At 33.0% G+C, this 24,883-nt stretch overlaps 3 protein-coding genes across 4 annotated transcripts; all 3 read right to left on the bottom strand.

The window, feature by feature from the left end:
- Positions 1-351: 351 nt before the first annotated feature.
- LOC119668102 (keratin-associated protein 19-2) lies at positions 352-1,701 on the bottom strand. 2 transcript variants are annotated; one of them, XM_038077497.1, is made up of 4 exons: positions 1,143-1,701; positions 1,014-1,067; positions 818-932; positions 352-762 (listed from the first exon to the last, which is right to left on the bottom strand). In XM_038077497.1, exons 1-4 carry the CDS (start codon positions 1,152-1,154, stop codon positions 467-469), a joined length of 477 nt encoding a protein of 158 aa, XP_037933425.1. In that variant the 5' UTR covers positions 1,155-1,701; the 3' UTR covers positions 352-466. The 2 variants fall into 2 exon arrangements, with proteins under 2 accessions (XP_037933425.1, XP_037933424.1); XM_038077496.1 differs by having other exon boundaries at positions 353-762; positions 818-1,067; positions 1,143-1,699.
- Positions 1,702-13,138: 11,437 nt separating this feature from the next.
- LOC119665759 lies at positions 13,139-13,843 on the bottom strand. The gene has a single exon (XM_038075002.1). The coding sequence runs from the start codon at positions 13,841-13,843 to the stop codon at positions 13,139-13,141; it is 705 nt and encodes a 234-aa protein (XP_037930930.1).
- A 463-nt stretch (positions 13,844-14,306) lies between these two features.
- LOC119665760 lies at positions 14,307-19,131 on the bottom strand. The gene is made up of 3 exons (XM_038075003.1): positions 18,831-19,131; positions 15,603-17,099; positions 14,307-14,662 (listed from the first exon to the last, which is right to left on the bottom strand). The coding sequence occupies exons 1-3, from the start codon at positions 19,129-19,131 to the stop codon at positions 14,307-14,309; spliced, it is 2,154 nt and encodes a 717-aa protein (XP_037930931.1).
- Positions 19,132-24,883: the final 5,752 nt, after the last annotated feature.

Raw genomic sequence — 24,883 nt, forward strand, 5'->3', positions numbered from 1 at the left:
TTTATAAATGGTTTTACCTACAATGCAATTATTAATCAAGTCAAGTAAAGACTCGCGTAGTTTATCTTCAAACGAACGTATTTTCGGAGTAGATAAAATGACTTCAATATATTACATAGTATGAACAAATCATATCAAGCTATGAGATATTTCACCAATAATAAATATGAGTAATATACAAAAATATTCATCTTCAATTACTATTTTTGTAATAAATTATACACATAACTGATTAGCCATAAAATATATTATATATGTCAAGAATTTAAAACAATAAATCTGCAGTTTTAAGTAGTTTAAAAAATTTATATTACATGATTTAGTTTTGAAAATTTTATAAATTTTTTGGAATTTATTTCAAAACAGTTCGTAAACTTTTTTAAAATTATTTTATAAATGAATAATCATGGTTATGGATTATCTCTGCATTCTGTTAACAAAACAGGACAACATGATATGAAAACAATCAATAAATTGTACCAGATACGCCGGGTCCGTATTGATATCCAGCGGTCGGTACCGCCGATATAACACCAGCAGATAAGCCACCAATTCCGCTGCCAATAATACTATTTGCGTAATTACTAGAATAATAACTTGATGGGTAGCTATTATAACCATATCCTGGACGTGTATAAGGATATCCACCAATGCGATTATAGTAAGAATTGATATAAGGATTGTAAACGCCTACACCAGCATAGGTGCCATAACCGCCATAACCTGCATAACCACCATATCCTCCATAACCACTATAATTATCTAAAATGCATTATCCAATAATGTTATATTTCAAAATAATTTATTCAAATTTTACCTTGACCCCAAATTCTAGAACCATACGGATTGTTATTATAGTAACTCAGCGTATCCAAACCGTTTCCGTAGATACCAATACCATTATAAGCATAACGCTTTTCCTGTTTTTTGTCCTGCAAACGTTTTAAATTGTTTAATGTAATATCAAACTGTTCATCATCGTCTGTTGAATTTATTGTTTCTGGTGAACCTACACTCGAAGTAGCTTGAGTCATATTTGCAACTAAAACTATTGCAATAAATGCGACCTTTAAAAATAAGTAATTTTTGTAAAGAGATTTATATGTAATTACTTAATAATATGGATTTTATTTATAACTTACGAATAACTTCATATCTGCTCTTAGCTTTAAGTAGTAGTTTAATCCTGATTAAAGAGCTCCCACTAACTTCCAAATAATAACTAATGTTAATTAAAATAATTCGTGTTTTTATAGAAAATGCTGTGCCATGTATGTAATGTTTAAACACAATTTAACACATTTCACATATGTTGAATGAATATACATACGTATATGAAATAAATGCAATACTTTTGACAGTGAAGCAAATCAAATTTTCAATTAATGTGCGTTCAATTGTGTATTCAATGTTATAGATACAGAAAATGTGAGTGTTAAATGTTTAGATTAAGCAAATGTATATATTTTATTTATGTCTAATTTGAACAACACTGATCACAATGACCGTAATTTTTCCCACCAAGAGTTGTAATACTGGATTTACACGAAAGTTTTGTTTGTAATTTTCGCTGCCATTTCAAATTATTCTTGATATCGATAGCAAAAAAGTTCCTAACAAATAAATTTGTATGAGAATTTTGACGGCTGAATACAGAATTGAATTGTGTAAGTAGTTTATGATAAATATGATAAACATATTATAAACATATTATAAATCTGACAAACAAATTATATTAATACGTAGTATGAACCAGCATTATTGCTTTTTGATTTCAGATGTCAGTTAAAAACTTTTAACAGCTAAAATTACAAACAAATGTGAAATAGTTGAAACAAATTGGCATCACATTTAAAATATGTTAAAAGTTTTTATTGTGTACAATTTGAAATATAAAAACACAAAAATTTGATTAATTTAAATAAAACAAAACAAAACAAATATTAGAAGGGCAGTGGTAAGTATTTTTGTCTCATATATATAAATTAATTTATTTATTAATGTATTGAAATGTGTTAGTAAAAAAAAAATGCTCATATGATTTTAACGGATGACTTGAATTTTGCAACGTATATATAGAGACCATTCACAATAGATTGATTTTGAATTTGTCTGCACTTAAACTTAAGATTTATGAGTTGAACTTAACTCTGAAGACTTTAAAAGCATCGCTGTTGCTCCACATGTTTTCTTTCGTAAGTTACGAGTATTTTTTTGTTACTATGAAAGAAATAACTACGGCTTATGTGTTATTGCTTATTTTTGAAAAATAAATATATATCCATAATTTTAAAATACTTAAATTGTTATATATTAATATATGTGTCATATATATATGATTGAAAACTAAGCATTTTTCTAATAAACATTCATATTAAATTGATTTTTTATTTTTGTCGTTATTTTCGTCGTTAGACTTATTTTTGCAAATTAAAATAAAATTTCTAGATTTTTAAGAGAATGTGTTAAAACTGTGTCTTAAAAATCGGATCGGTTTTAGCTGAATATATTATGTATGTCTTTTCTAAAAGCAAGTAAGTTTATTATTATTCCAATTATTTAAAATATCAGTGATGTTTTCGTTTAATCTAGATTTATTAAAACAATAGTTTTTATTTCAAAATATTGAACATTTTCCTAGAAAATGACATATGACTTGAAGTTCCGTGTGTTACAGATTAGCCAGCTCCTTGTTATTTATTTCGCATGTTTTTATTTTATTTAAATACATAGCATTATATTATAATTCCAAATTCGTTGGTATATATTAGATAATTTGAAGTAAAAGCAAGTACCAACAATAGTTAATTTTTGAATTAATATTGAATGTTGAATGTAATATTTCTTACCAAAATATATGCTAAGAAAATAAATTATTAACTCCACGGTAGATCATACTTTTACCGATGAATCTGCAAATCGACATTTGAACATGAAATACTACTGTACATTAAGTTTTTGAAATCATTAAAGAAGCTTTGTTAATAATAATTTTTCACAAGCTCAATCATCATGTTAATGAAACTTTGTTAATATTTTGTTTGTATTGGCCAATTTAGATAAAAACTTTGCTGTGTATAAAATTTATGTATTTTTTTAGCGCTGACCGTCAACATTTACCCAATTTTAATGTGTTCACATATGTATGTGGGAGAGCCATAACAACTTTATGAATAAAGCTTTTCATTATATGTTTTAAATACTTCTAGTGGCTAAAACACAATACATTATATTACTATCTAACCGGTGAATTGTAAATACATAGTTTAAAACATGCTAATTAAAGCATAAATTTATAAAAAAATCGTTCTCCCCACAAATTTTTTAAATTATCAGCAGATTCTGAAACAAAGTTGACAATTGTTACAATATGCGCCAATTTTTAAAATATTTAAAAATTTATTGAAACATTCAATAAATTTCATAATTATTTGGTTTTTAAATTCTTACATTACTTTAAAATGTTAAATGCTATCAGTATTTCTAATTACTTACGTGATGGAGTAAGGCAGCTCTCCACTGGTTATACTATAGTAATAATCAGTTTCTACATATGTATTAATTCTAGTATGTTATTACTAATCATATTATACATACCACATGTAACTAGATTGAAATTTTCAGGTAAAAATTTACTTATACTTGTATTCACATTCATTAATAGAAAGTGTTTTTTTATTTTTTGCATTAAATTTATTCTGTCTTAGAGACTTGCAATAAGCAATAAGCAATTCAGTCTTAAAACTGCTAAAAACTATATTATACAAAATTCTATTATCTGTTAAATTTTATAGTTAGCGATAATAAAAAAATTGCTAATAATATTTCTGTGGGAGTCTCATCACATTAAAATCTAAAAAGTTAAATAAAGATTAAAAAAATAATTCATTTGAACATTTTTAACTATAGCAGCTAAACCAATTAAATCACATTGACGTTATGTAGCTTAAAATATTCGTATAAGTTTCAGTTTGAATCTGAAATACGATACTATTTGCAGTAATTTCACCGAAAAGTTTTGTGGGCAGATGCAAAGTGTTGTTCTACAGAAAGCAAAACAAGGGTTTTTTTACAAATAACAGAAAATAAAAACAATTACTATGATTTTTGAGTTCCATGGAAAATTTTATTATAGACAATCCAGGTTCGTCTTTACCATAAAAACAAAATTTTCAATAATTTGTAAACTAGTATAATTTGTAAGTATACAAGCCAAAAATTCTCACATTGTCACACTATTTAACTTATCTTATGTTGAGCCTTATGCGAGTTAGTTCATTTGGGCACTTTTACTTTATGATTGCTGGGGGGTTTCTGCAAAGTCCCACCCATCTCACTGACTAATTTGAGTATTCCTCATAATCTTCGTTATTATTCAATGATTGATCTAAGATCTGCGTACCGCTCCGTGCGGTTAGTGATTACTCTGAGATTAGACAAGTAGAGTAGTCGATTTTCGCATATAGCTTCAGAGCTCTGTCCCGTATATATTTTTTGACTGGATCTATTCTATGGTCTCTTAGCATGTCATTCGTGCGGGTGCACCATGGCACTTTGAAGATTCTTCGGAGAGCCTGATTTTGAGCAATTTATAGCTTTTGGATAGTAGAGTCGCCAGCTTTGCTATACACAACAGACCCTTGAAGAAGTGCCGGTCTAATTATCTGGCTGTAGATCAGCTTTCTGTTCTTCACTTCTTCCGTTTGTGCCAAGTGGACTGCTTATCAAATGTAATTTCTAAGTATTTAATGCTGTCCTCCCAATTAATCGCGATATCACCGACTCTCACTCTCGGTAGATGTTGCCTGTGTTTACGAATAATAAATAGGGCTTTAGTTTTGTCATAGTTAATTTTTATTTTCCGTTTCTGGAAGAACTCCAGGATGAGATTAACATGCTCCTGCAGCGTGTTGGTTATATTTCTGGCAAGTTTATCGGAATATAGCAAGCAAGTGTCATCTGCTTATAAGAATAGCACCGAGGGACTTAACATTGGGATGTCAGACGTGTAGATGTTATATAACAAGGAAGAGAGTGGAGATCCTTGCGGAACACCAGTTTTTATTCTTCGCACCGACGCGAAGGTACTGTTGATTTTTACACAAAACAACCTTTTGCGCAGGAAGCTGCCGAGCCCGACTGGGATATCAAAACGAGACATTTTGACTATCAGACCGTTGTGCCAGACCTTGTCAAATGCCTTGGCGATGTCAAATGTAATCATACCTGTTGATTCTCTTTTGCTTAGGGCTGACTGTATCATCTGAGCCGTTCGCACCAGTTGCAATTCTGTGAAGAGGTCTTCTCTAAAACCAAATTGCTCGTCAGGAAGAATATTCAGCGAGGTCACCAAAATTTTAAGTCTGTCTAGAATCACTCTTTCAGCCAATTTACCTAGAGCTGAGCAGTAAGCAGAGCAGCAAGCTTATGGGGCGCCGGTTCTGCGGAAACTTCGGGTCCGTGCTGAGTATAGAGAAGACTACAACTGTGGTCTGTCTCTAAATCTTTGGATATTCGCGTAGGATAAAAATATAGAGTAGATTATATTTGCGATGAGAGGGATCGCATCTTCCAATAGGCAACGTAAGCATCTGTTATTAATTTTGTCGTACATTGGTGCAGATCTTATCTTCAAGCGATGATCTGAGATGATTAAGCTAATTTCATCACTAGAGCAGGGCACGATGTCTTCATCACGCTCTTGGTCCAGGATATTGTAATCCTGCTCGGTGATTTGTTCTTCCTCTTCAGCGTCTTAATCACAGTCTTCGTTAGGGTGAATTTGAAACTTCAGAGAGTAGTCATAGGCCTCGGCTTTTTCTGAATCTGTGTATGCCATGCTGGTCTCTTCATAAATAGGCGGTATTGCCCATTTGCGTTACAGCTAAAGTATTTTCTGGGAGTTCTAGACCCAACAGGAATTCAACAGTTTTCATTTCTGAAGATGCCAATCTTTCTTTCAATTTCCCTTGACAGGCGGCTGGCCTCTCTTTTACCTTCCGGATCTCCAGTAATATGGGCAAATTTACGGTCTCTGGACGCTATTTGGTGTGTAAGATTGTACTTTGGTTTTGTCCTTCCCAGCTTTAAGTATCATTGGTCTGCTCGAGAGATATAGGTTTGTTATTGGTAAAGAGGTGTTATTTGAAGCACCATTTGGAGTAAATACATTTTTTAAGTGTTTCATATATATGTCCCCTGTCTCAGAGTCACTTCGTGCCCAGTCACCATTTTCTAGTCTGAGTGGAGATTCATGCTGGATAGGTTGTTTGAAGTACTTTGTGGCCTTCCAAACTGAATAGTAAGTTTGTTCATTAAGTGCCAAGTTGTATAGAAAATTGGGAATAGGGATTTTTAATGTCTTTCCACTAGTGTACATTTCAGTTCCTTAGTATATTTAACAAGTAAAATTTTCTGTTTTGCGGATCTATGTTGCCATAGTCTTCTGGCGTTCCTCTTCCGTTGTAATAATGCCTTTATTGTTTATCAAGTCCTTGGGTTGTTTTTTCAGTTCTTATCGGAGCTGCTTCAGCCCCCGTTGAGATTACTTCAGAAAATTGGTTAACACAAGCATCAATTTCATTATTCTCTTTTAAAGAAGCATGTTGTGGTATATGGCAAAAACCAAATTTCCGAAATTTTAACCAGTTTATATATTTTGTTAGACTTTGCTTTTGGATAGTTCTATTCTGTTGACATTTATTATGTTGACTCTTATTATTGTTGGTGAGTGGTATGATGACAGTTCAACTGATGGAAATGCGGTGATTGTTGATAGTTTAATATTTTTGCTGAGGCCAAAGTCAATAAGATCTGGGACTTTTTGTCGATCAGAAGGCCAGTAAGTTGGCTGTCCAGTTGAAATGACATCGAGATCTTCACTTTTCACAACTGCTAAAACTTTCCGCCCTCTTGGTGTTGTTAGTCTTGAACCCCAGAATGTGTGCTTGGCATTAAAATCGCCTGCAACTAGAAATTTAGAACCGAGTATTTTAAAAAAGTTTTGAAAGTCCTTGACTTTTATATTTTGGTTGGATGGACAATATATCGCCATGTTAAGGTAGATTTATCAAAACTTTAAAATAAAGTAACTTAATAGTTTGCCTGTCATTTCAAGACAATATTTATTATTTTTATATATCTTAAATCTAACATTAATTTTTAATATACTAATTTTAATGTACTGATTATATTTGTAGGATATACGTAATACCTGAGTTACTTTCATCTGATTGCTTGCATAAAATTATTTATATCAATATGCTTGTATTATTGCTTGCATTCAATATCATATCACCTATTGAAAATCTTAAAGGTTATCTTTTAAAAATTGATACTATCTAGCACATAAACTAGTAATTTTATATTTGAAGGTTTAAGTGCAGACTAGCACTTGAGCTGTTGCTTTTTTGAATATGTTGATTTGGCAGACTAGCACTTAAGCTATTGTCGTGCGTAATAAAAGACGAGATTATTGATTTAAATCTGATCGCTTATTATTAATGTTTTAATTTACCAATAAAAAATTTAACTACTAATCCTAAATAAATAATGATAACATAAAACTCCAAGGCGTAAATCTAATGCATAAGCCTTAACAGTCCCCTCCGTTGAACCCCTAGGTTCAACTATTCAACTGTTACTTCAAATTTTTTATGACGTGGCATTGCTTGAGGATCTGCTGGTATCGCTTTAGTTAACCTTCGTGTGTTCTCGTATGGGTTCAGCAAATTCAAGTTTTTGGTTTGCTAGCGTTTTCTGCATGTTATCTACAATGTTTAATGAACTCACATCGTCCTTGATAGTGTTTAGAAATTGTAACGTTGTTTCGAACCGTTGTGCCCTGACGATATCCTGCATGAGTCCACTGATCGTATAATCATTGTATGCAATCGCAATTGATGTCAGCGATTTTAGCCAGGTAATGAGTAGCATACAAATATGTGCATGGAATTCAAACAGCATAAGCCAACATAAATTAGAAATTTTGAATTTTTTAAACCAAATTGAAGTTGATGTGATGCTCATATCTGAAACTCACTTAACTAATAAAAACTACTTTTTTATACCCAATTATATATTTTACAAAACAAATCATCCTGACGGCAAAGCACATGGAGGTACGGGAATTTTAGTCCGAAGAATATTAAAACACTATTTTGTGAGCTCATGTGCTGAAAATTTCCTTCAAGCAACTTCAGTGTGCATAAAATGCTTTACCTACAATCTTACCCTATCAGCAGTGTATTGCCCCCCTCGCTTTATACTAAACGAAATGCAGTACCTTGAATTCTTTAAAACTTTGGAAGAAAAATTCATTGCTGCAGGAGCCTGCAATGCAAAACACACTTTTTGGGGCTTTCGGCTCTGCAATTCTAAAGGTCGAAAACTCCTTAACGTGGTAACAAACAAGAACAACAATCTAGATGTCGCATCACCCAGGCATCCTACGTATTGGCCATCAGACAACAACAAAATCCCAGATCTTATTGATTTCGCTGTAACGAAGGGTATTCGTCGTAACTCCATTTTGGTGTACACAAGTTATGAATTATCATCGGATCATTCTCCAATCTTCCTAATAGTTTATGAAGAACCCCAACTAATTCATGGTCCACAAAGACTTAGAACTCAAAACACCAATTGGCTAAAATTTAAGAAATACATAAGTACTCACGTTCATACCAATTACAAAATTAAAAACAAATACCAGGTAGATGATGCAGTACAAGTATTCAACATGATTCTCTCCTCAGCTGCCGAAATTTCCACACCACAAAATTTGCCTTCTCAGGTAAGAAGCAGCATCTTAGCAACAGTAAAATCGAAAGACTTCTAGCCGAAAAAAGAAAACTTCGTCGCGAATGGCAACAAAATAGATCCCCATCAACCAAAACTAAATTAAAAGAAGCCGTGAATCGACTAAAGAGTGCTCTTGCAAGAGACAAAGAAAACAAACAATACGAATATATTAAGAAGCTGTCCCCAAACACGGCTAACAAAGGATCACTCTGGAAGGTTCATCAAACTATAAAAACACCTGTTGAAGCAGTGTCTCCGTTAAGAAACTCCAGCGGTGAATGGGCGCGCAGCGACGAAGAAAAAGCTAATGTTTTTGCTAATCATCTGAGTCAAATTTTTCAACCAAATCCCTCCAATAATTTGAATTTACCAGCTCAACATATTAACAATAATATTATCAACTTACAAATCTCCGCAAACGATATCAAGGTAACCATCAAAGAAAGACTTGTCTGCAAAAAAGCACCTGGACATGATTTTATAACTCCAATTATGTTAAAAAATCTGCCCTTCGTAGCAATCTCATTCATTACAAAGATTTTTAACGCCATAATAAAATTTGGACATATCCCGACGGAATGAAAAAAAGCGTTAATAATAATGGTTCAAAAGCCCGGAAAGGATTCAACACTAGCCGCATCATATAGGCCTATAAGTTTGCTGCCTTGTCTGTCAAAATTATTTGAGAAAGTGTTCCTTACAAAATTTATGCCTTTCTCCCAAGATAGAGACTTGATCCCAAACCATCAATTTGGATTTCGTCAAAAACATGGTACTATCGAGCAAGTGAACAGAATAACTAACGAAACAAGAAGTGCTTTTGAAAATCGAGAATATTGCTCTGGTGTCTTTTTAGATGTTGCACAAGCGTTCAACAACGTATGGCATGAGGGCCTGTTACACAAAATACGACAAGTACTCCCGCAAAACTCACACGCAGTACTTCAATCATACTTGATAGGCAGATCTTTTAAGGTAAAGTATAATATGCACACAACTAATGGCTTTCCAATAGGTGCAGGAGTTCCACAAGGCAGCGTTCTTGGTCCATTCTTGTACCTCATCATTACTTCAGCTATCCCTGCAAATACCAATTTAGTAATATCAACATTTGCTGACGATACCGCTATTTTGTGCGGACATACAAATGCCGCAATCGCTTCCAGTCAACTGCAAAATCATTTGTACTGCATTGAAAGCTGGTTATCACTTTGGCGAATCACCAACTATCACTCTCAACGGATTAGCAGTTCCGCAAACAGAAACAGTGACGTACCTTGGTATTCACCTTGACAAACGCTTAACTTGGCGAAAGCATATTGAAACAAAAAGGACTCAAATGAAGCTCAAAGCTTTAAGCCTTCGTTGGCTAATCGGTCATCAGTATCCCTTATGTTTAGAGTACAAAGTCTTGTTATACAACCAAGTTATTAAGCCTGCAAAGAGCTCAAGCAAAGATCTTAAGAATGATAACTGGTGCACCCTGGTATATCAGAAATGAAAACATACATTTCGATTTAAGAGTTTCGATGGTTAAAGTTGAATTCGAGAGAATAAGGCAGAAACATATTTCAAATCTTGAAAACCATGTAAATCCGCTGGCTAGACCTCTCGCTAATATGACTACTTCCTCTAGACTAAAACGGAACGATAGACCATCATACTTTCCTAATGATCATCCTAATTAATTCAACTAAATTAATTCAATTAATATGATATCTGTGATATCTGGTAAATAAGTCCTGGCTACTTATTCAGAGGCCCCTTGAAATAATTTACAAATCATTATATGTATCATTATAGTATGTTTATATAAAATAATTTGTAATGTAATGTTATTAGTCTTTAAAATTCTAAAACTTATTGTTAGGCTTTAATTTAAAGCGATTCATTAAAGATATATAGTAAAATAAAAAATAAAAAAAAATAATCATTGTATATTGTAGATGTTATATGTCGATGACCTTGAAGTGTCATCGAATTATGTTTTATACTGCATTCTGCTGATAGTTTTAATCAGCCGGATCCTGTTTACATGATTTGGCTGATATCATTGACACATACACTTGAAAATTTTGTTGGTGCAACTAGTCCAAATATCCATTGATTTTCATGTTTCAATTGGATTCACACGGAGCTTGAGGTTGACCGCTTTAAATCGCAATTCCATTGGGTTTCATTATTTAATGCATTCACTTCGCAAGCACATTTATCAGCGTCTTTGTTGTAAATTGCTTGAACATGTGAACACAAAAAAGTGTCATTTATTATTTTTACATATGTTTGCAGAACATCCTGCGATAGAGTAAAGTATTTATCTCTGTGCGAGTTTGTTGCTAATATCGAGCACTCCGTTGTTATGGACACAATAGTATTATTAACTATTACTGGTATTTACACCACATTGTAATTAACCTTTGTTTTGGTTCCTGTATAACTGGGGTTGAACTCAGCCGTCGCCAAGGCTCACACAAGAAATTTATTTGGCGAGACCCCGTCACTTCCAATTTATCTTGACGTCTTAGCTGAAGATATCTTGGATGGAATATCAACCGGAACCACAGACGCAATGGAATCACTGACAGTAATCGACACGATAAATTACAAACACTCGTGACTGTTAAAGCTACGTGAGTGGTATTACAGGTCGCAGATCACACGCTCTTCCCTGTTCACTGTTAAAGCGCCCAAGAGCCGGAGACGTTAAGTTACTATTATAGCTACCTATCGCTTCCGACACTATGGTATAGACACACGTGACTGTTAAAGCTACGTGAGTTATACCCCGTGCAACCGAGGTTCAGTCACTGTTGAAATCCTGAATTTGCTTATCTATGTCTCTCAATCGAGCCGTTGTATGTCTTAAGTTGGATTCTCACCTTTAAATTTGCACCTTTCAGGAGAAGTTAATATAAGTTGCGCTTTACCAATTCTGTAGTTATGCCTAAGAACTCATGTTTATGTATCTGTTTGCTTTTATTTAAAATACAATTTTAATTAATTTTTCCCTTTTTATTTTTTATTCGTTAGAAGAGAAATTATTAAGATTTATTTTATTAACAAATAAGTAATTATGTACAAAATTTTAGTTTCTACGTACTTTTTACTTTGCTTTAAATTCGGTTGTCAAATTCAATTTTTAAAGTTTTCACTATTTATGAAAAAAAATTTTTAAATTTCGATATTAACAAATTTAATAATTTAATTTAATTAATTTAATTTTAAAAACAATTATTATGTACACAATTTTTCACTATGTTTGAGAAACTACTAAAATTTCGATATTGACACCGCCGTCTTAGTCAAAGAAATTTAATTGCTGCTGCTGAAGCCAGAGTCAAGAGTCTTTCTTTCGCGGTTGAACAAAACAAGAGAGTCAAGTCATTTGACTTGCAATGGATAGAAGCGTCTGCGACTTTCAACCTGGTTAACTACAGTCACAGAATTTTTTAGTTGTTTTATTACATCATTAATGTGATATTCAACCTCTTCAAGTTTGACGGGTGATGTTTTCTGATTCCTTTTAACAATATTTATCGTTGCAACAAGAATCGACGTTTGATTTTTTAGAAGTTCTAGTAAATGGTTTTCATCATTGTGAACCTTGATGATTGTGTCTGACATATGGTTAGCATATTCTGAGTCTAGTACTCCAAATAGTGAATGTGCTACATTTCTGATTATATCCAATGCGGCTCTTTTTGAACGAGTAGTCGAGATCATTCTATTATCCAACGTTAATTCGTCCCTCACATGTTCAAAATATTTTAGTAACGCTGTGCAGCTTGAATTATAATTTAATTGTCTGCATAAGTATTGTATCGCTATTGTCTCATTATTTAATGCTGCCAGCTCCTGGTGTATTGGGTTTAAGTTATAATAAACAATTAAATTCCAATATGATGCTATTGTTTTGGAATGTCCTATTTCGAAATGTATTTTTTCAAAGTTATTGTATGATTTGATTTGAACAGGTGTGGTCAATATTAAGAGTAAAAACAATAATGTCAACATTATGATTGTGACAAAGTTGACTCCATGTGTTACTCTTCTAATCCTCTTATGTGTTTCCAGTTTTGATGAGTCTATTCTTTGCTGATGGCTTGTTTGTTTATCATGACAGACTGGTTCATCCACCGTCAGTAGAGGTGCTAATTTGTGAATTGACCTTTTACAAATTCCTCATTTCCCTTGTATGTTTTTATAATTTTTCCCGCGGCCAATATAACACAGGCACATTGTCTTCCTTTATGATCACCATTGTTTCTGGTTTAGCACTTTCACAACGGGTTCCTCATTTATTTCTTTGTTGCAACTCAATCAAGTATTCTCGACTCTATCGGTTCCACAATTGATGTTTTAGATGAGACACCAACTTCCATCTTGTGAGTAATCCTGCTTGAAGTTGATTTGTTGTCACATCTCCTGTCGGCGGTTCACCAATCAGGAAATGTCCTGGTGTCAGTGCGGTATAGTCATTTGCGTTACTTGACAGAGGTGTCAATGGACGAGAGTGTAGAGTTGCTTCTATTTCAATTACAACTGTCTGAAGCTCCTCATATGTTAACGATGCTGTTGCTACACATCTCATTAATAGATGCTTCGCTGATTTTACAGCAGCTTCCCAAAGTCCTCCGAAATGAGGTGCCCTTGGAGGTATGAAATTAAACTGGATCTCAACATTTGCACATGTCGTTATGATTGTTTCCTGTGACTTAGCTGCATGTAATGACGATAATAACTCATTAAGCTTATTGTTAGCTCCTACAAAATTGGTTGCATTATCACAATGGAGTGATTTACAATGACCTCTTCTTCCTAAGAATCGTTTGAGGGCTCCGATAACTGCATCAGTACTGAGATCACCAACTACCTCAAGATGAACAGTCTTTGTTGCGAAACAACAAAATACCGCAAGATACACTTTTATAGGCTGCTTTCCTCGTATCTTGTTATGTACCAATAGCGGACCACAAAAATTGATATCGGAATGAAGAAATGGTCGTGCAGGTTCTATTCTTGAACTCGGCAAGTTTCCCATGATTTGTTTATACAATGTCGGCCTGGCCTTCTGACACCGAATACAATGTTGAACTACTGATCTCGCCATGGGTCGTCCCTTGATTGGCCAAAATTTTTGTCGTACTTGTGCTAGCAATGTTTGCGGTCCACAATGCAGTTTTTCTTTGTGAGTATCCTACATCAACAACTTAACCAATGGGTCATTGTAAGGTAATGCCATTGGATGTTTTGCATCATTACTTAATTAAAATGTTTCCAACCTTCCGCCAACCCTAATTATTCCATTTATATCTGTTTCTTTCAGTTAGTTTACTGATAACTTTTCTTCACGACTACTTTATTATTTCTCAAAAACACATGTCGCCTTTTCGCGTGTGCTTAAAGGCGACGACACAATACAAAAATGACAAATAAATTAAAGGCCATGATACAATAAATCTTAATTCTAAACATATCGCCGTCTTTGATGGCTCCAGCAGACATCAACATTCAGATGGAATAGGTGCCAATTTATGGATTGCTTGGCGAACCTCTCCATTCTTTGTTTTTACATCAGCAACTCGAACCCAACCTTTAGCATCTCTTGTCACTTTCAGCACTCTCCCTATAAGCCATTGCTTAGAAGGCAAATTTTCTTCTGCAATTAACACCATATCACCTTCATTAAGGTTCTTCTGCTTCTTAGTCCATTTGACTTTCTGTTGAAGTTCATGAAGATACTCCGCCGACCACCTTCTCCAAAAATGTTGTTGTATGGCCGAAATTCGTAGCCATCTATCTTTATGAGACCATTCTTCGCTATCCACAGTAGGTTCCACAGTTCCAACCAACGGACCACCTGTTAAGAAATGTGCCGGTGTAAGAACGCTTTCATCATTTGGGTCGTTAGACAAGGTTGTCAAAGGTCTTGAATTTAAAACTGCCAGTCAAATCAGAGACCACCTCCATATGCACAGCTTTTGTGGCAAAACAAATAAAAACAGCAATATAGCTTTTTGTTGTTCTGTACCCACGAAGTAGATACGTTGTTGTAATAGGGCCGCAAAAGTCCACTCCAGTCACAGTGAATGGCCTCGCTACGGTGACTCTAGAAGAGGGTAAATCGCCCATAATCTGATTACTCAATTTTGGATGGCATCTAAAGCATTGTAGACAACTACCAGTAATTTTGCGCTTGCGTACCAGCATGCAAATATTTGAAATAAAGAAATCGTACAAAACTGCAAACTATTTCTGAGTTATTCGGTAACAAAATTTGATGTTTAGCATCATATGGTAATGCAGCCTTCGCTAATCTCCCACCAACACGTAGTAGCGGAACACCATAAGTATCTTCTACAAAAATGCTCAGATTTTTATATTTACTGTTTGCTGGCAATTCTCTATTCTTCAATAGCAGCTCAATTTATTCTTTGAAATAATGTTGTTGCACACAGTAGAATATACGTACTAGTGCTTTATCTAATCTTTCAGTCATAGACTTAACGCTTCTTCGAAAGCCAAGAAGATTGGCAAAAATTCTTTGTAATTTTTCAAAATCGCTGAAGGTTTCAACCCACGTCACAAAAGAAGATTTCGAGTTATCCTCAGAGCATGCCTCATAAGGTATTTTTTTTTTCAAATTATTAACAGTCATTATCGTACTATTACGACTCCTTTCTTGGTCAGCATTAGTATTCTTTCTAGACTTATTTGGTGGCCACTCACAACAATCTCTCTTCAAGAAAGAAGGACTTGCAAACCAAATTAAGAATTAGATAGTTCATCTACATACGCACCTCTTGATATTATATCTGCTGGGTTAGACTTTGAAGGAACATGCCGCCAAATACACGTTTTTGTCTGCTCTTGTATCAATGATACCCGGTTGGCAACAAATGTGTTCCAATTTGATGGGTGCTCGCTCAGCCAATCTAGCACAATTTCGGAATCCACCCATAAATAGGTCGCGTCAATACAAATTGGAAAATTGGATTTGGTTTTTGTCACTAGTTTCGACAGCAATTCCGCAGCCAAAAGTTTCAATTTTGGTAAAGATAAAGTTTTTAATGGCGCTACTCTGGATTTAGCAAACCACAACTGCATTGTAACGTCGTTGTCCACACATATTGAGCGAATATAAATACAACATCCGAAAGCTCTTTTTGATGCATCAGCAAATCCATGCATTTCAACTCTAGCAACTCGTTTTTCTGCCAAAACAAATCGAGGCACACTTATTTTCTTGACGTCTTTTAGATTTTCGCGGAATTCTATCCATTGACTATGTAAATTCATTGGTAGGGATTCATCCCAATTAGCCTTCAATATCCACAAATCTTGCATGAAAATCTTCGCCTTTACGATTAATGGGTTAATAAGCCCAAGGGGATCAAACAACTTAGATAGTTCCGATAACACTATTCTTTTTGTCACCGCTTTCGAGCTATCAAAATCTAGCCAAACGTATCGAAACGTATCTCCCACTGGAGCCCAGATGATACCAAGAGTTTTTATTATTTCCTCATCATTCATCCGAAGAGTCTTTTCTTTATCAGCTTCAGGTACGAAATTAAGAAATTTTTCACTATTTGAAAACCACTTCCTTAACTTAAATTTTGCTGAGTTAATTATTGCTGATTCTTGATTATATATTTCAAAAATTTCATTTTCATCGTTTGATCCATTGATCAAATCATCCATATAAAAATCAGATAACACCTTTCTCGATCCAATCGGATATTTATCGATATAATCTTCACTTAACTGTTTTAAGCATCTTGTAGCTAAATAGGGGGCTGATGTTGTACCATAAGTAATGGTTCGCAAGCGATAGGCCTTTATGTTTTCATCTGAGGAAGACCTCCAAAAAATCGTTTGATAATTCGCATCATCATCAGTCACCCATGCTTGGCGATATATTTTTGTTACATCTGCCGTAATTGCATATTTGTAACATCTAAATCGCAGTATTATAGATAACAGGTCATCTTGAACCAGTGGTCCTTTCATCATTACCTCATTTAATGACAAGCCACTGTCAGTTTTACAGCTACAATCGAACACAACTCGAAGTTTCGTACTCGTGGAATCTGGTCGTAGCACATACTGATGCGGTGCAAAATATTTTATCTTATCCATATCAGCTTCTTCAACGATCGTCATGTGACCTAAAGAGAGGTACTCATCCATAAATGCGTTGTAAGCGTCTCGTGTAGAGCGATCTCTACTCAACCTACGCTCTAGTGACAGCAACCGTCGTTTGGCAGCATTATAAGAACCACCCAAATCACTTACTATTGTTTTAAATGGAATTTTCGTAATAAATCGGCCAGATGTATCTCTACGAATTATTCACGGAAAATTTTCTCGCATTCCTCTTCTTCTTCGGTTTAAAAATTTGATTGAGTTGAAATCTGTTCTATTTTCCAGAATTTTTCAACCAATTGACTCAAGTTTTCATTCTCATTATGGTTGTGATTGACCAGCATATTATTTATTTTATGACTAGGCGCTAAACATTCTTCTGCTTTGCCTGCAACTATCCACCCTAGTATGGATTTCTGTAGGGTTGGCAACCAGTAGCGAGGCGTCAGCTTTTTGGCAAGGTGTTCACAATTTAATCAAAACAGAATTCCAACTATAACGTATTCCCCCTACTTCTAAGTTTTGTCCTTTTCACAAGCAAATAGCATACAAGACCAACAATTTATTTAAATGTTCGCAGCCTGTGATCCACTGGTTTTTATATACCATAAAGCTGTAGCTGTAGGAAAACGACGACTTACCATAGATTTCGACATTTTTGCAACAGGTATCAAATTCTTCATATATGGAGTTGGTTTATTCATTTTATGAATTAAAATCTTTTTTTCAGAAGATCATTTAAAAAAAGATATTTGAATCAAATCTATAATCACACATTTATCCATTTCTAAATATTATTTTTCACTTCAAATTTCTTTAATTTTTTTCTTTACTTTTACCATTTGCTAGTATAAAATTGCAATAATGACTTTGTTTTGATTTATTTCCAACCTCTACATAAACTCTCATGCATTCATTTACTCTTTTACTTTGTATTTACAATGTCCGGTTCAGTTTTTTTACTGAACCATTTGCCCATATAAAACAGCAACCGTGACTTTGATTGTATTTGCACGCTTTGTATAAACTTTTGGTTCAGTTTAGTGGAATGAACCTCTCGTCAAATGTAAAGCGATTTTCGCTCAGTCATTTCTTTTGTCTTTTGTATTTACTGTGCATAACATTGGAAGTGCACTTTTTTTATTGAACGGTTTGCACGCATTAATTTAAGAGTTAAGATTATTTTACGTACATATATTTGTTTGTATGTTTTGTGTTGTGTATTCAATATTGAACATATTGAACATGCATGCTTCGTAAGCAACGCGGTGCAGTTTTTATTCTGAACCTTAGTATATTTCAAGAGGAATGTGTTTTCTCTTTTAATAATTATAAGCAATGTTAAGTGTATCTAACATATGTGTGATTTTGTTTGTATTCTACGTTTTGTGTTATTGTTAATCTGTTTGGAAAAGCTATTATAAAAAATGTTAAGTAGCAATATAGCGAGATTATTTACCTAATAAAAAAAAATCTAAAAAGGAAGCTTTGTTAAGGTGTTCAGTGAACACTCTGAACCATTCGACGCCTCGCCTCTGTTGGCAACCTTTCATTAAGATAAATTCGTCCAATCGACAACAAATCGAAGAAAACCTCCGCACCAATTAAAATATTTATACGCGCTGGCTTATTGAACATTGGATCAGCCATTTGAATATTTTTTGGTAAATTCCAGTCCGCAACATCGACATAACGATTAGGTTTGGAGCTTGTTATTTTCGGTAAAACATAAAATTGCAGACTGACTTCGAATTCATTTATTTTTGATTTGATGGTAGCCACAGTTTTTGTTTTAAAGCTAGTTACAACGTCTCCAACACAGCTAGCATCTAATTTACAAGACGTTTTTTTTAATAACAGTGTTTGAGCAACTTTCTCACACATCAAATTTACTTGAGAGCCAGAATCTAATATGGCTCGCATTTGGTGATATTTGCCAAACTTGTCCGCTACCATTACTACTGCTGTTGCCAAAAAAACCTCGTTTTCAGTCATTACGTTCATAACTGATGACTGAGCTGTCTCCTGTGTTGACGTAGATGGCTCATTTTTGCATCTTTGTTCATTTGGCTCCAAGATATAATCTTTATGTAAAAGTTGATGATGAGATAAATTACATTTCGAGCATTTAACAGCAGAGCATTCTTTTTGAAGGTGTCCCTTTTCAAACATGTAAAACATATCTTTATTCTCCGTGCTACGATAAAGCGTTCTTTTAAAGAAAGCTTTCTAAACTTGCTACAATCTGCAATCTCGTGGCCACTGCCATTGCAGACTTCACATAAAGGTTTTGTAACTGCAAGAGAGGTTGAGTAGTTGCGGTTATTTCTATACTCTTTTTGATAGTTTACAGCCTTTGAATTCACTTGATTAACTTTATGTTCCCTTGCCTCAAGGCTCTCATATCGCCTCGTCAAAACTGCTGAACATTCATTCCAAGTTGACAGCTTCCTGTAATCCACTGATTCTTCCCATTTGACCTGCGAATCTTCGTCCACTCTATATCTTTGTAATCACCTAATGATAGCATTGCTTTCAAATGTGCATTCGCTGCATTTAATACATTTCTTAAATGAACTCCAGATGGTTTTGTTAATTTTGGGACAGCAAAGAGGGCTGTAATATGTTCCTCGAACATCAACGCCTTTTTATCGAAGCATTCCTTCAATCGATCGAGTGCTTTGGGGTAATTGTCCTCTGTGACATCAAAATCGTCAATAGCTGCCAGCGGCTTAGAGCCCAAGTGGTCTTTAAGTATCAAAAATCGTTCACAGTCATCAAGCATTTCATCCTGGTTGATTAATTATTAAACAAGGCTATAAATTTCGGAAATTCGCTATACTTCCCTTCAAATTTCGGTAATTTTACTTCCCGATGACTTCTTGGGCCCGGTGTAGCGTGCATAAGCATACACTATGTGAGTAAATAAGTATGCTGATATTTATTGTAACTTTATTGCATTCTTGCAATATGAGCCCCTACCGTCCGTTTGACGATAGTGTTTGGGCTGGCGTGTGAAGACGCCAATTCAGCAAATTCTCACAGTATGCTAATGCACACTGCTCCTCCAAATATGAACTTTGTAAAAACATATTTCAGTCAATAAAGCAAGTCTAAAAAGAGAACACGGTTTTTAAATTACTACATGGCGACCGTGACATGTTTTAAAAATTAATAAAATTATTATTAATAAATTAATTAATTATATTAAATTGATTGTGCACGCGTGACCGTGACATGTTTTAATAATAATAAATTATTATTAATAAATTAATTAATCATATTAAATTGATTGTGCACGCGTATGGTGACATGTTTTAATAATAATAAATTATTATTAATAAATTAATTAATCATATTAAATTGATTGTGCACGCGTATGGTGACATGTTTTAATAATAATAAATTATTATTAATAAATTAATTAATTATATTAAATTGATTGTGCACGCGTATGGTGACATGTTTTAATAATAATAAATTATTATTAATAAATTAATTAATTATATTAAATTGATTGTGCACGCGTGATGGTGACATGTTTTAATAATAATAAATTGTTGGTTAATTATATTAAATTAATTGTGCACACATGATGACGACATGTTTTAATAATAATAAATTATTAATAAATTATATTAAATTAATTGTGCACACATGATGACGAGTGACTTCTAATTGCAATAACAATTTTGTTTTGATTGATGTGTTATTATTAGTTATAATAATAAAAGAAAATTATTAAAGAGAAATAATAAACAACACACATGATGACGAGTGACTTCTAATTGCTAAATAACAATTTTGTTTTAATTGATGTGTTATTATTAGTTATAATAATAAAAGAAAATTATTAAAGAGAAATAATAAACAATTAATATAAAATAATTAAAATTTTTTTATTAATTAACAATTAATAATAAACAAAAATTTATACAAATTTAAACTAAGTTTAAAAATTTAAACTAAGTGAAAAACTATGTAAAAATGTATGGAGTAAAAAAAAACCACTGCTGATACTGACGATACTGCCGTCGCTGTTTCAACGTCGCTGCGACCTACCTCAATTACTGCTGGCACAGTCATCAACTACAGCAAGACAACAGCTGCTGTGTATTTAATCTCAAATATAAGTGGATGCAAGCAAGTAGATTAAAAATTTAAAAATAAAAAATTAAAAATTAAAAAAAAAAAAAAAATAATTTTTATAGAAATGAAAAATTTTATTAGTTTGAAATAACATGTAAAATCAATAATATTTTGTTTTATATTTTGGAAATTACTTTAAGAAAAACAAAAATCATAATAAATACAAATTTATAAAATACGAATACCAAATTAAATTAAATCATGATAGAATTGTTTAAAAATTAATAAAATTAAATAACTCTGATATTTAATTCAAAAAAAAAATTTTTATTAAAAATTAATTTGTTATAATAAATACAACTATATACATAAGTGATTTTTTTTTATTAATTTTATTTTAATGTTAACGAAAAGTTTACGTTGTCAATAAAATCAACTGTATTTAACAAACAGTTGTTTATTAATTATATTTCATTTATATATTTATATTTGTATTCTATATATATATGTTTTTTTTTATACATCTATTCAATTTTTATGTTTTATATTCATTCATTCATTAATATTATTTGGAAATGTGCGGCCCAAAAGCCAAATTCGATAGGCCTCAGGCCAATGTAATTAATGAACTGGAAATACAGACAGATTTAAGTGATTTAAAGACCACAAATTTCCTTTTACTTATTCTTGTTATTATAGTGATAGGAAAAATAGTTCTCAAATTAATAGGAAAGTACAGAGCTTCCGTTAAAAGGAAGTATATGAATCGTGCAGTTTCAACGGATAACATTTAAAATGTTTAATTTCAGAGTTTTTTTTTCTCTTTGCTGCATTTAGATACAAATTTATTACTGGATTAGTATGTAAAATATGTAGAATATTTTTATGAGTTCTCAATCGTCGTATAAGAAAATTTAACATTAAATTCTATATAATACGTGAATTTCATTTTAAGGCTATGTTATAGATTTATCTATACAATTCAAAGAGTTTACTATAACTTACGCAATTAAAGTGTTAAGATTTTCGTAAATTTAATTTACAATTTTAAAAACAAAATATTGTTTGATGGAATGGCAAACAATATTGAATAAAATACGCTTCCTAAAAGAAACGTTTAATAAATCCTATAAATGCATTGCAATAGATAGACCTATTAGTGCTACAACACTACACAAACACTGTACGTTATTAATACAGAGTTTAGAGAGTATTCGAGTACTTTTGAACGTACACTTTGATAGGTTCACAACCGCACACAAAGCGGAAGCGAGGAAAATCTTTGGAGACCTCCGTGAAAGAGCCATCAAAGTTACCCTAAAGAAAGGCATTAATGTTGAAATACCCACAACATTAAATGAAAAAATATCTATTAATATAGAATTAAATATAGACACAGACTCTGAAAATACAACGGAACACAAAAATATAGAAATGGCACAAGCACAAGTAGAGCTCGACAGAGCATACATAAAGGAAACCGCCATAGCAGTTCCAGAATTTGACGGGAAAAAACAACACTTGGAAAGATTCATTAGAGCATTACGTTTGATAGACCGCACCAAAGGTACACAGGAAGACCTGTGGAAGTTATAAAATCAAAGAGCTGTGGAAGTTATAAAATCAAAGATAACAGGACCCATACTGTATAGGGTGAAAGACGAGGAAACTATACAGGGAATAATAACAAAATTATCCCTATGCGTCAAAGGAGAATCAATCGACGTCATAAAGGCCAAGTTGATGAATATTCAACAACGAGGCAAAACGGCTACTCAATATACTGCCGAAATCAATAATCTATGTCAAGCTCTTGAGGGTGCATACATAGATAATGGCGTAGATGCGGACAATGCAGAAACATTTAGTCGGAAAGAAGCTATATCTTCGATGACTAAAAATTGTACTAATGACAGGTTGAAAACCATAATGGAAGCAGGCACATTCAACTCACTGAATGAAGCTGTATCAAAATATGTCAACTGCTGTACAGAAATGCATGGAAGACCGAACGCAATTCTATATTACTCGCGAATAAATAACAGAAACACCTACCGCGGAAATTACAACCGTCGTAGAGGCCGTGGCAATAACAGCAATCAACGAAATAGCCACAGAAATAATAATCAAGATATTCAATCATATGGTAATGAATATCAAAACAATAGATACCCCCGTAGAGGCAGTACATTTAATACCTCACGTGGACAAGGGCGTAATAACATACGCGTAATACAACAAAATCAACAAAATTCGTAAAACTAATTAACCCCCCAAACTCATACAAACATCATAAAATCTATAATTTTAATCCAAATCTAAATCTCATAATACAAATTTATAACAATGATGCAAATAAGTCAATAACTCTTCTATTAGACACTGGTGCTGACATTTCAGTAATAAAACAGTCTCACACTATTTACAATAATGTAAATACAGAAACTGTTACAATTCTAAGTGGTATTGGCCAGGGAACAATACACACTATAGGATCAACTGATCTTGACCTTAGAATTGATAACTTTCTACTAAATCACAAATTTCAGGTGGTTCATGAAAGTTTCCCAATTCCTTGTGATGGTATACTAGGATTAGATTTTATAAAACAATATAATTGTATATTAGATTTCAAACATAATCAAAATTCACTTACATTAAGACCCGATAATTTTTTTACAGATATATCAATACCTATTGAACATTCTACTTTTAATAATACAAATGATACAATTCTTTTACCCGCAAGATCAGAAACAATTAAATGTATTAAACTTAATTGCTCTGAAAATGAAGTTCTAGTACACAGTCAAGAACCAATGCCAGGTATTTACATTGCAAACGCAATTGTTACTTCTAATAATGCATTTATACGCATCATAAATAGTACTAATAAGGATACTAGTTTAAAACATAATGACATAAAGTCAGAAAGTCTATTAAATTATAACATACTTACACACACACAAACAAAAAATAATAGAAGTCAAGAAGTTTTAAATAATCTAAAAAAAAACTTCCCCAAACAATTCAATTCTCAATTGTACGAGTTATGTTCCCAATATACTGATATTTTTGGACTTGAGTCTGAACCAATAACCCACAATAACTTCTACAAACAAAAATTGTTAATGGAAGATAGAAAACCAGTATACATAAAAAATTATCGTATACCCCACTCCCATAAAGAAGAAATAAATAAACAGGTGAATAAATTAATTGATGATGGCATAGTAGAACCATCCATTTCACCTTATAACAGCCCTTTACTTCTAGTTCCAAAAAAATCTCTTCCAAACTCGAATAATAAAAGATGGCGTTTAGTAGTAGATTATCGCCAAGTTAATAAAAAACTAATTGCTGACACATTCCCACTCCCAAGAATCGAAGAAATTCTCAATCAACTGGGACGTGCCAAATACTTCTCATGTATTGATTTAATGTCTGGTTTTCACCAGATTGAACTTAATAAATATTCAAGAAACATAACGTCCTTTTCTTCGAGCAATGGCTCATATCGTTTTAAACGATTACCATATGGACTTAAAATAGCACCTAATTCATTCCAGCGCATGATGACACTTGCATTTTCAGGCTTAAAGCCTTCGCAAGCTTTTCTTTACATGGATGATCTTGTTGTTGTCGGATGTTCTGAAAAACACATGATTAAAAACCTTAAGGATGTATTCGAACTTTGTCGAAAATACAATCTCAAATTACATCCTGAAAAATGTAGTTTCTTTATGCATGAAGTGACTTATCTTGGACACAAATGCACAGACAAAGGTATTTTACCTGACGAAAGCAAGTATGATATTATTAAAAATTATCCAACACCCAAAGA

This window comes from Teleopsis dalmanni, chromosome 1 (assembly GCF_002237135.1).
Source record: "Teleopsis dalmanni isolate 2A chromosome 1, ASM223713v2, whole genome shotgun sequence".
NCBI classification, from domain to species: domain Eukaryota; kingdom Metazoa; phylum Arthropoda; class Insecta; order Diptera; family Diopsidae; genus Teleopsis; species Teleopsis dalmanni.

Excerpts from the sequence above, each read along its gene's own strand:
- LOC119668102 (XM_038077496.1), bottom strand. Across the intron at positions 763-817 it reads TTCTAGAATTTGGGGTCAAG|ATAATTATAGTGGTTATGGA; the intron begins GTAAAATTTGAA and ends AATGCATTTTAG.
- LOC119665759 (XM_038075002.1), bottom strand. The coding sequence starts at position 13,843 with ATGGGAAACTTGCCGAGTTCAAGAATAGAACCTGCACGACCATTTCTT.
- LOC119665760 (XM_038075003.1), bottom strand. The coding sequence starts at position 19,131 with ATGTTTTACATGTTTGAAAAGGGACACCTTCAAAAAGAATGCTCTGCT. Across the intron at positions 17,100-18,830 it reads CTCTCAAGTAAATTTGATGT|TAAGTGATTTGGGTGGTTCT; the intron begins GTGAGAAAGTTG and ends TTAAAACAATAG. Across the intron at positions 14,663-15,602 it reads AGCAGATATAATATCAAGAG|GTGGTCCGTTGGTTGGAACT; the intron begins GTGCGTATGTAG and ends ATTTCTTAACAG.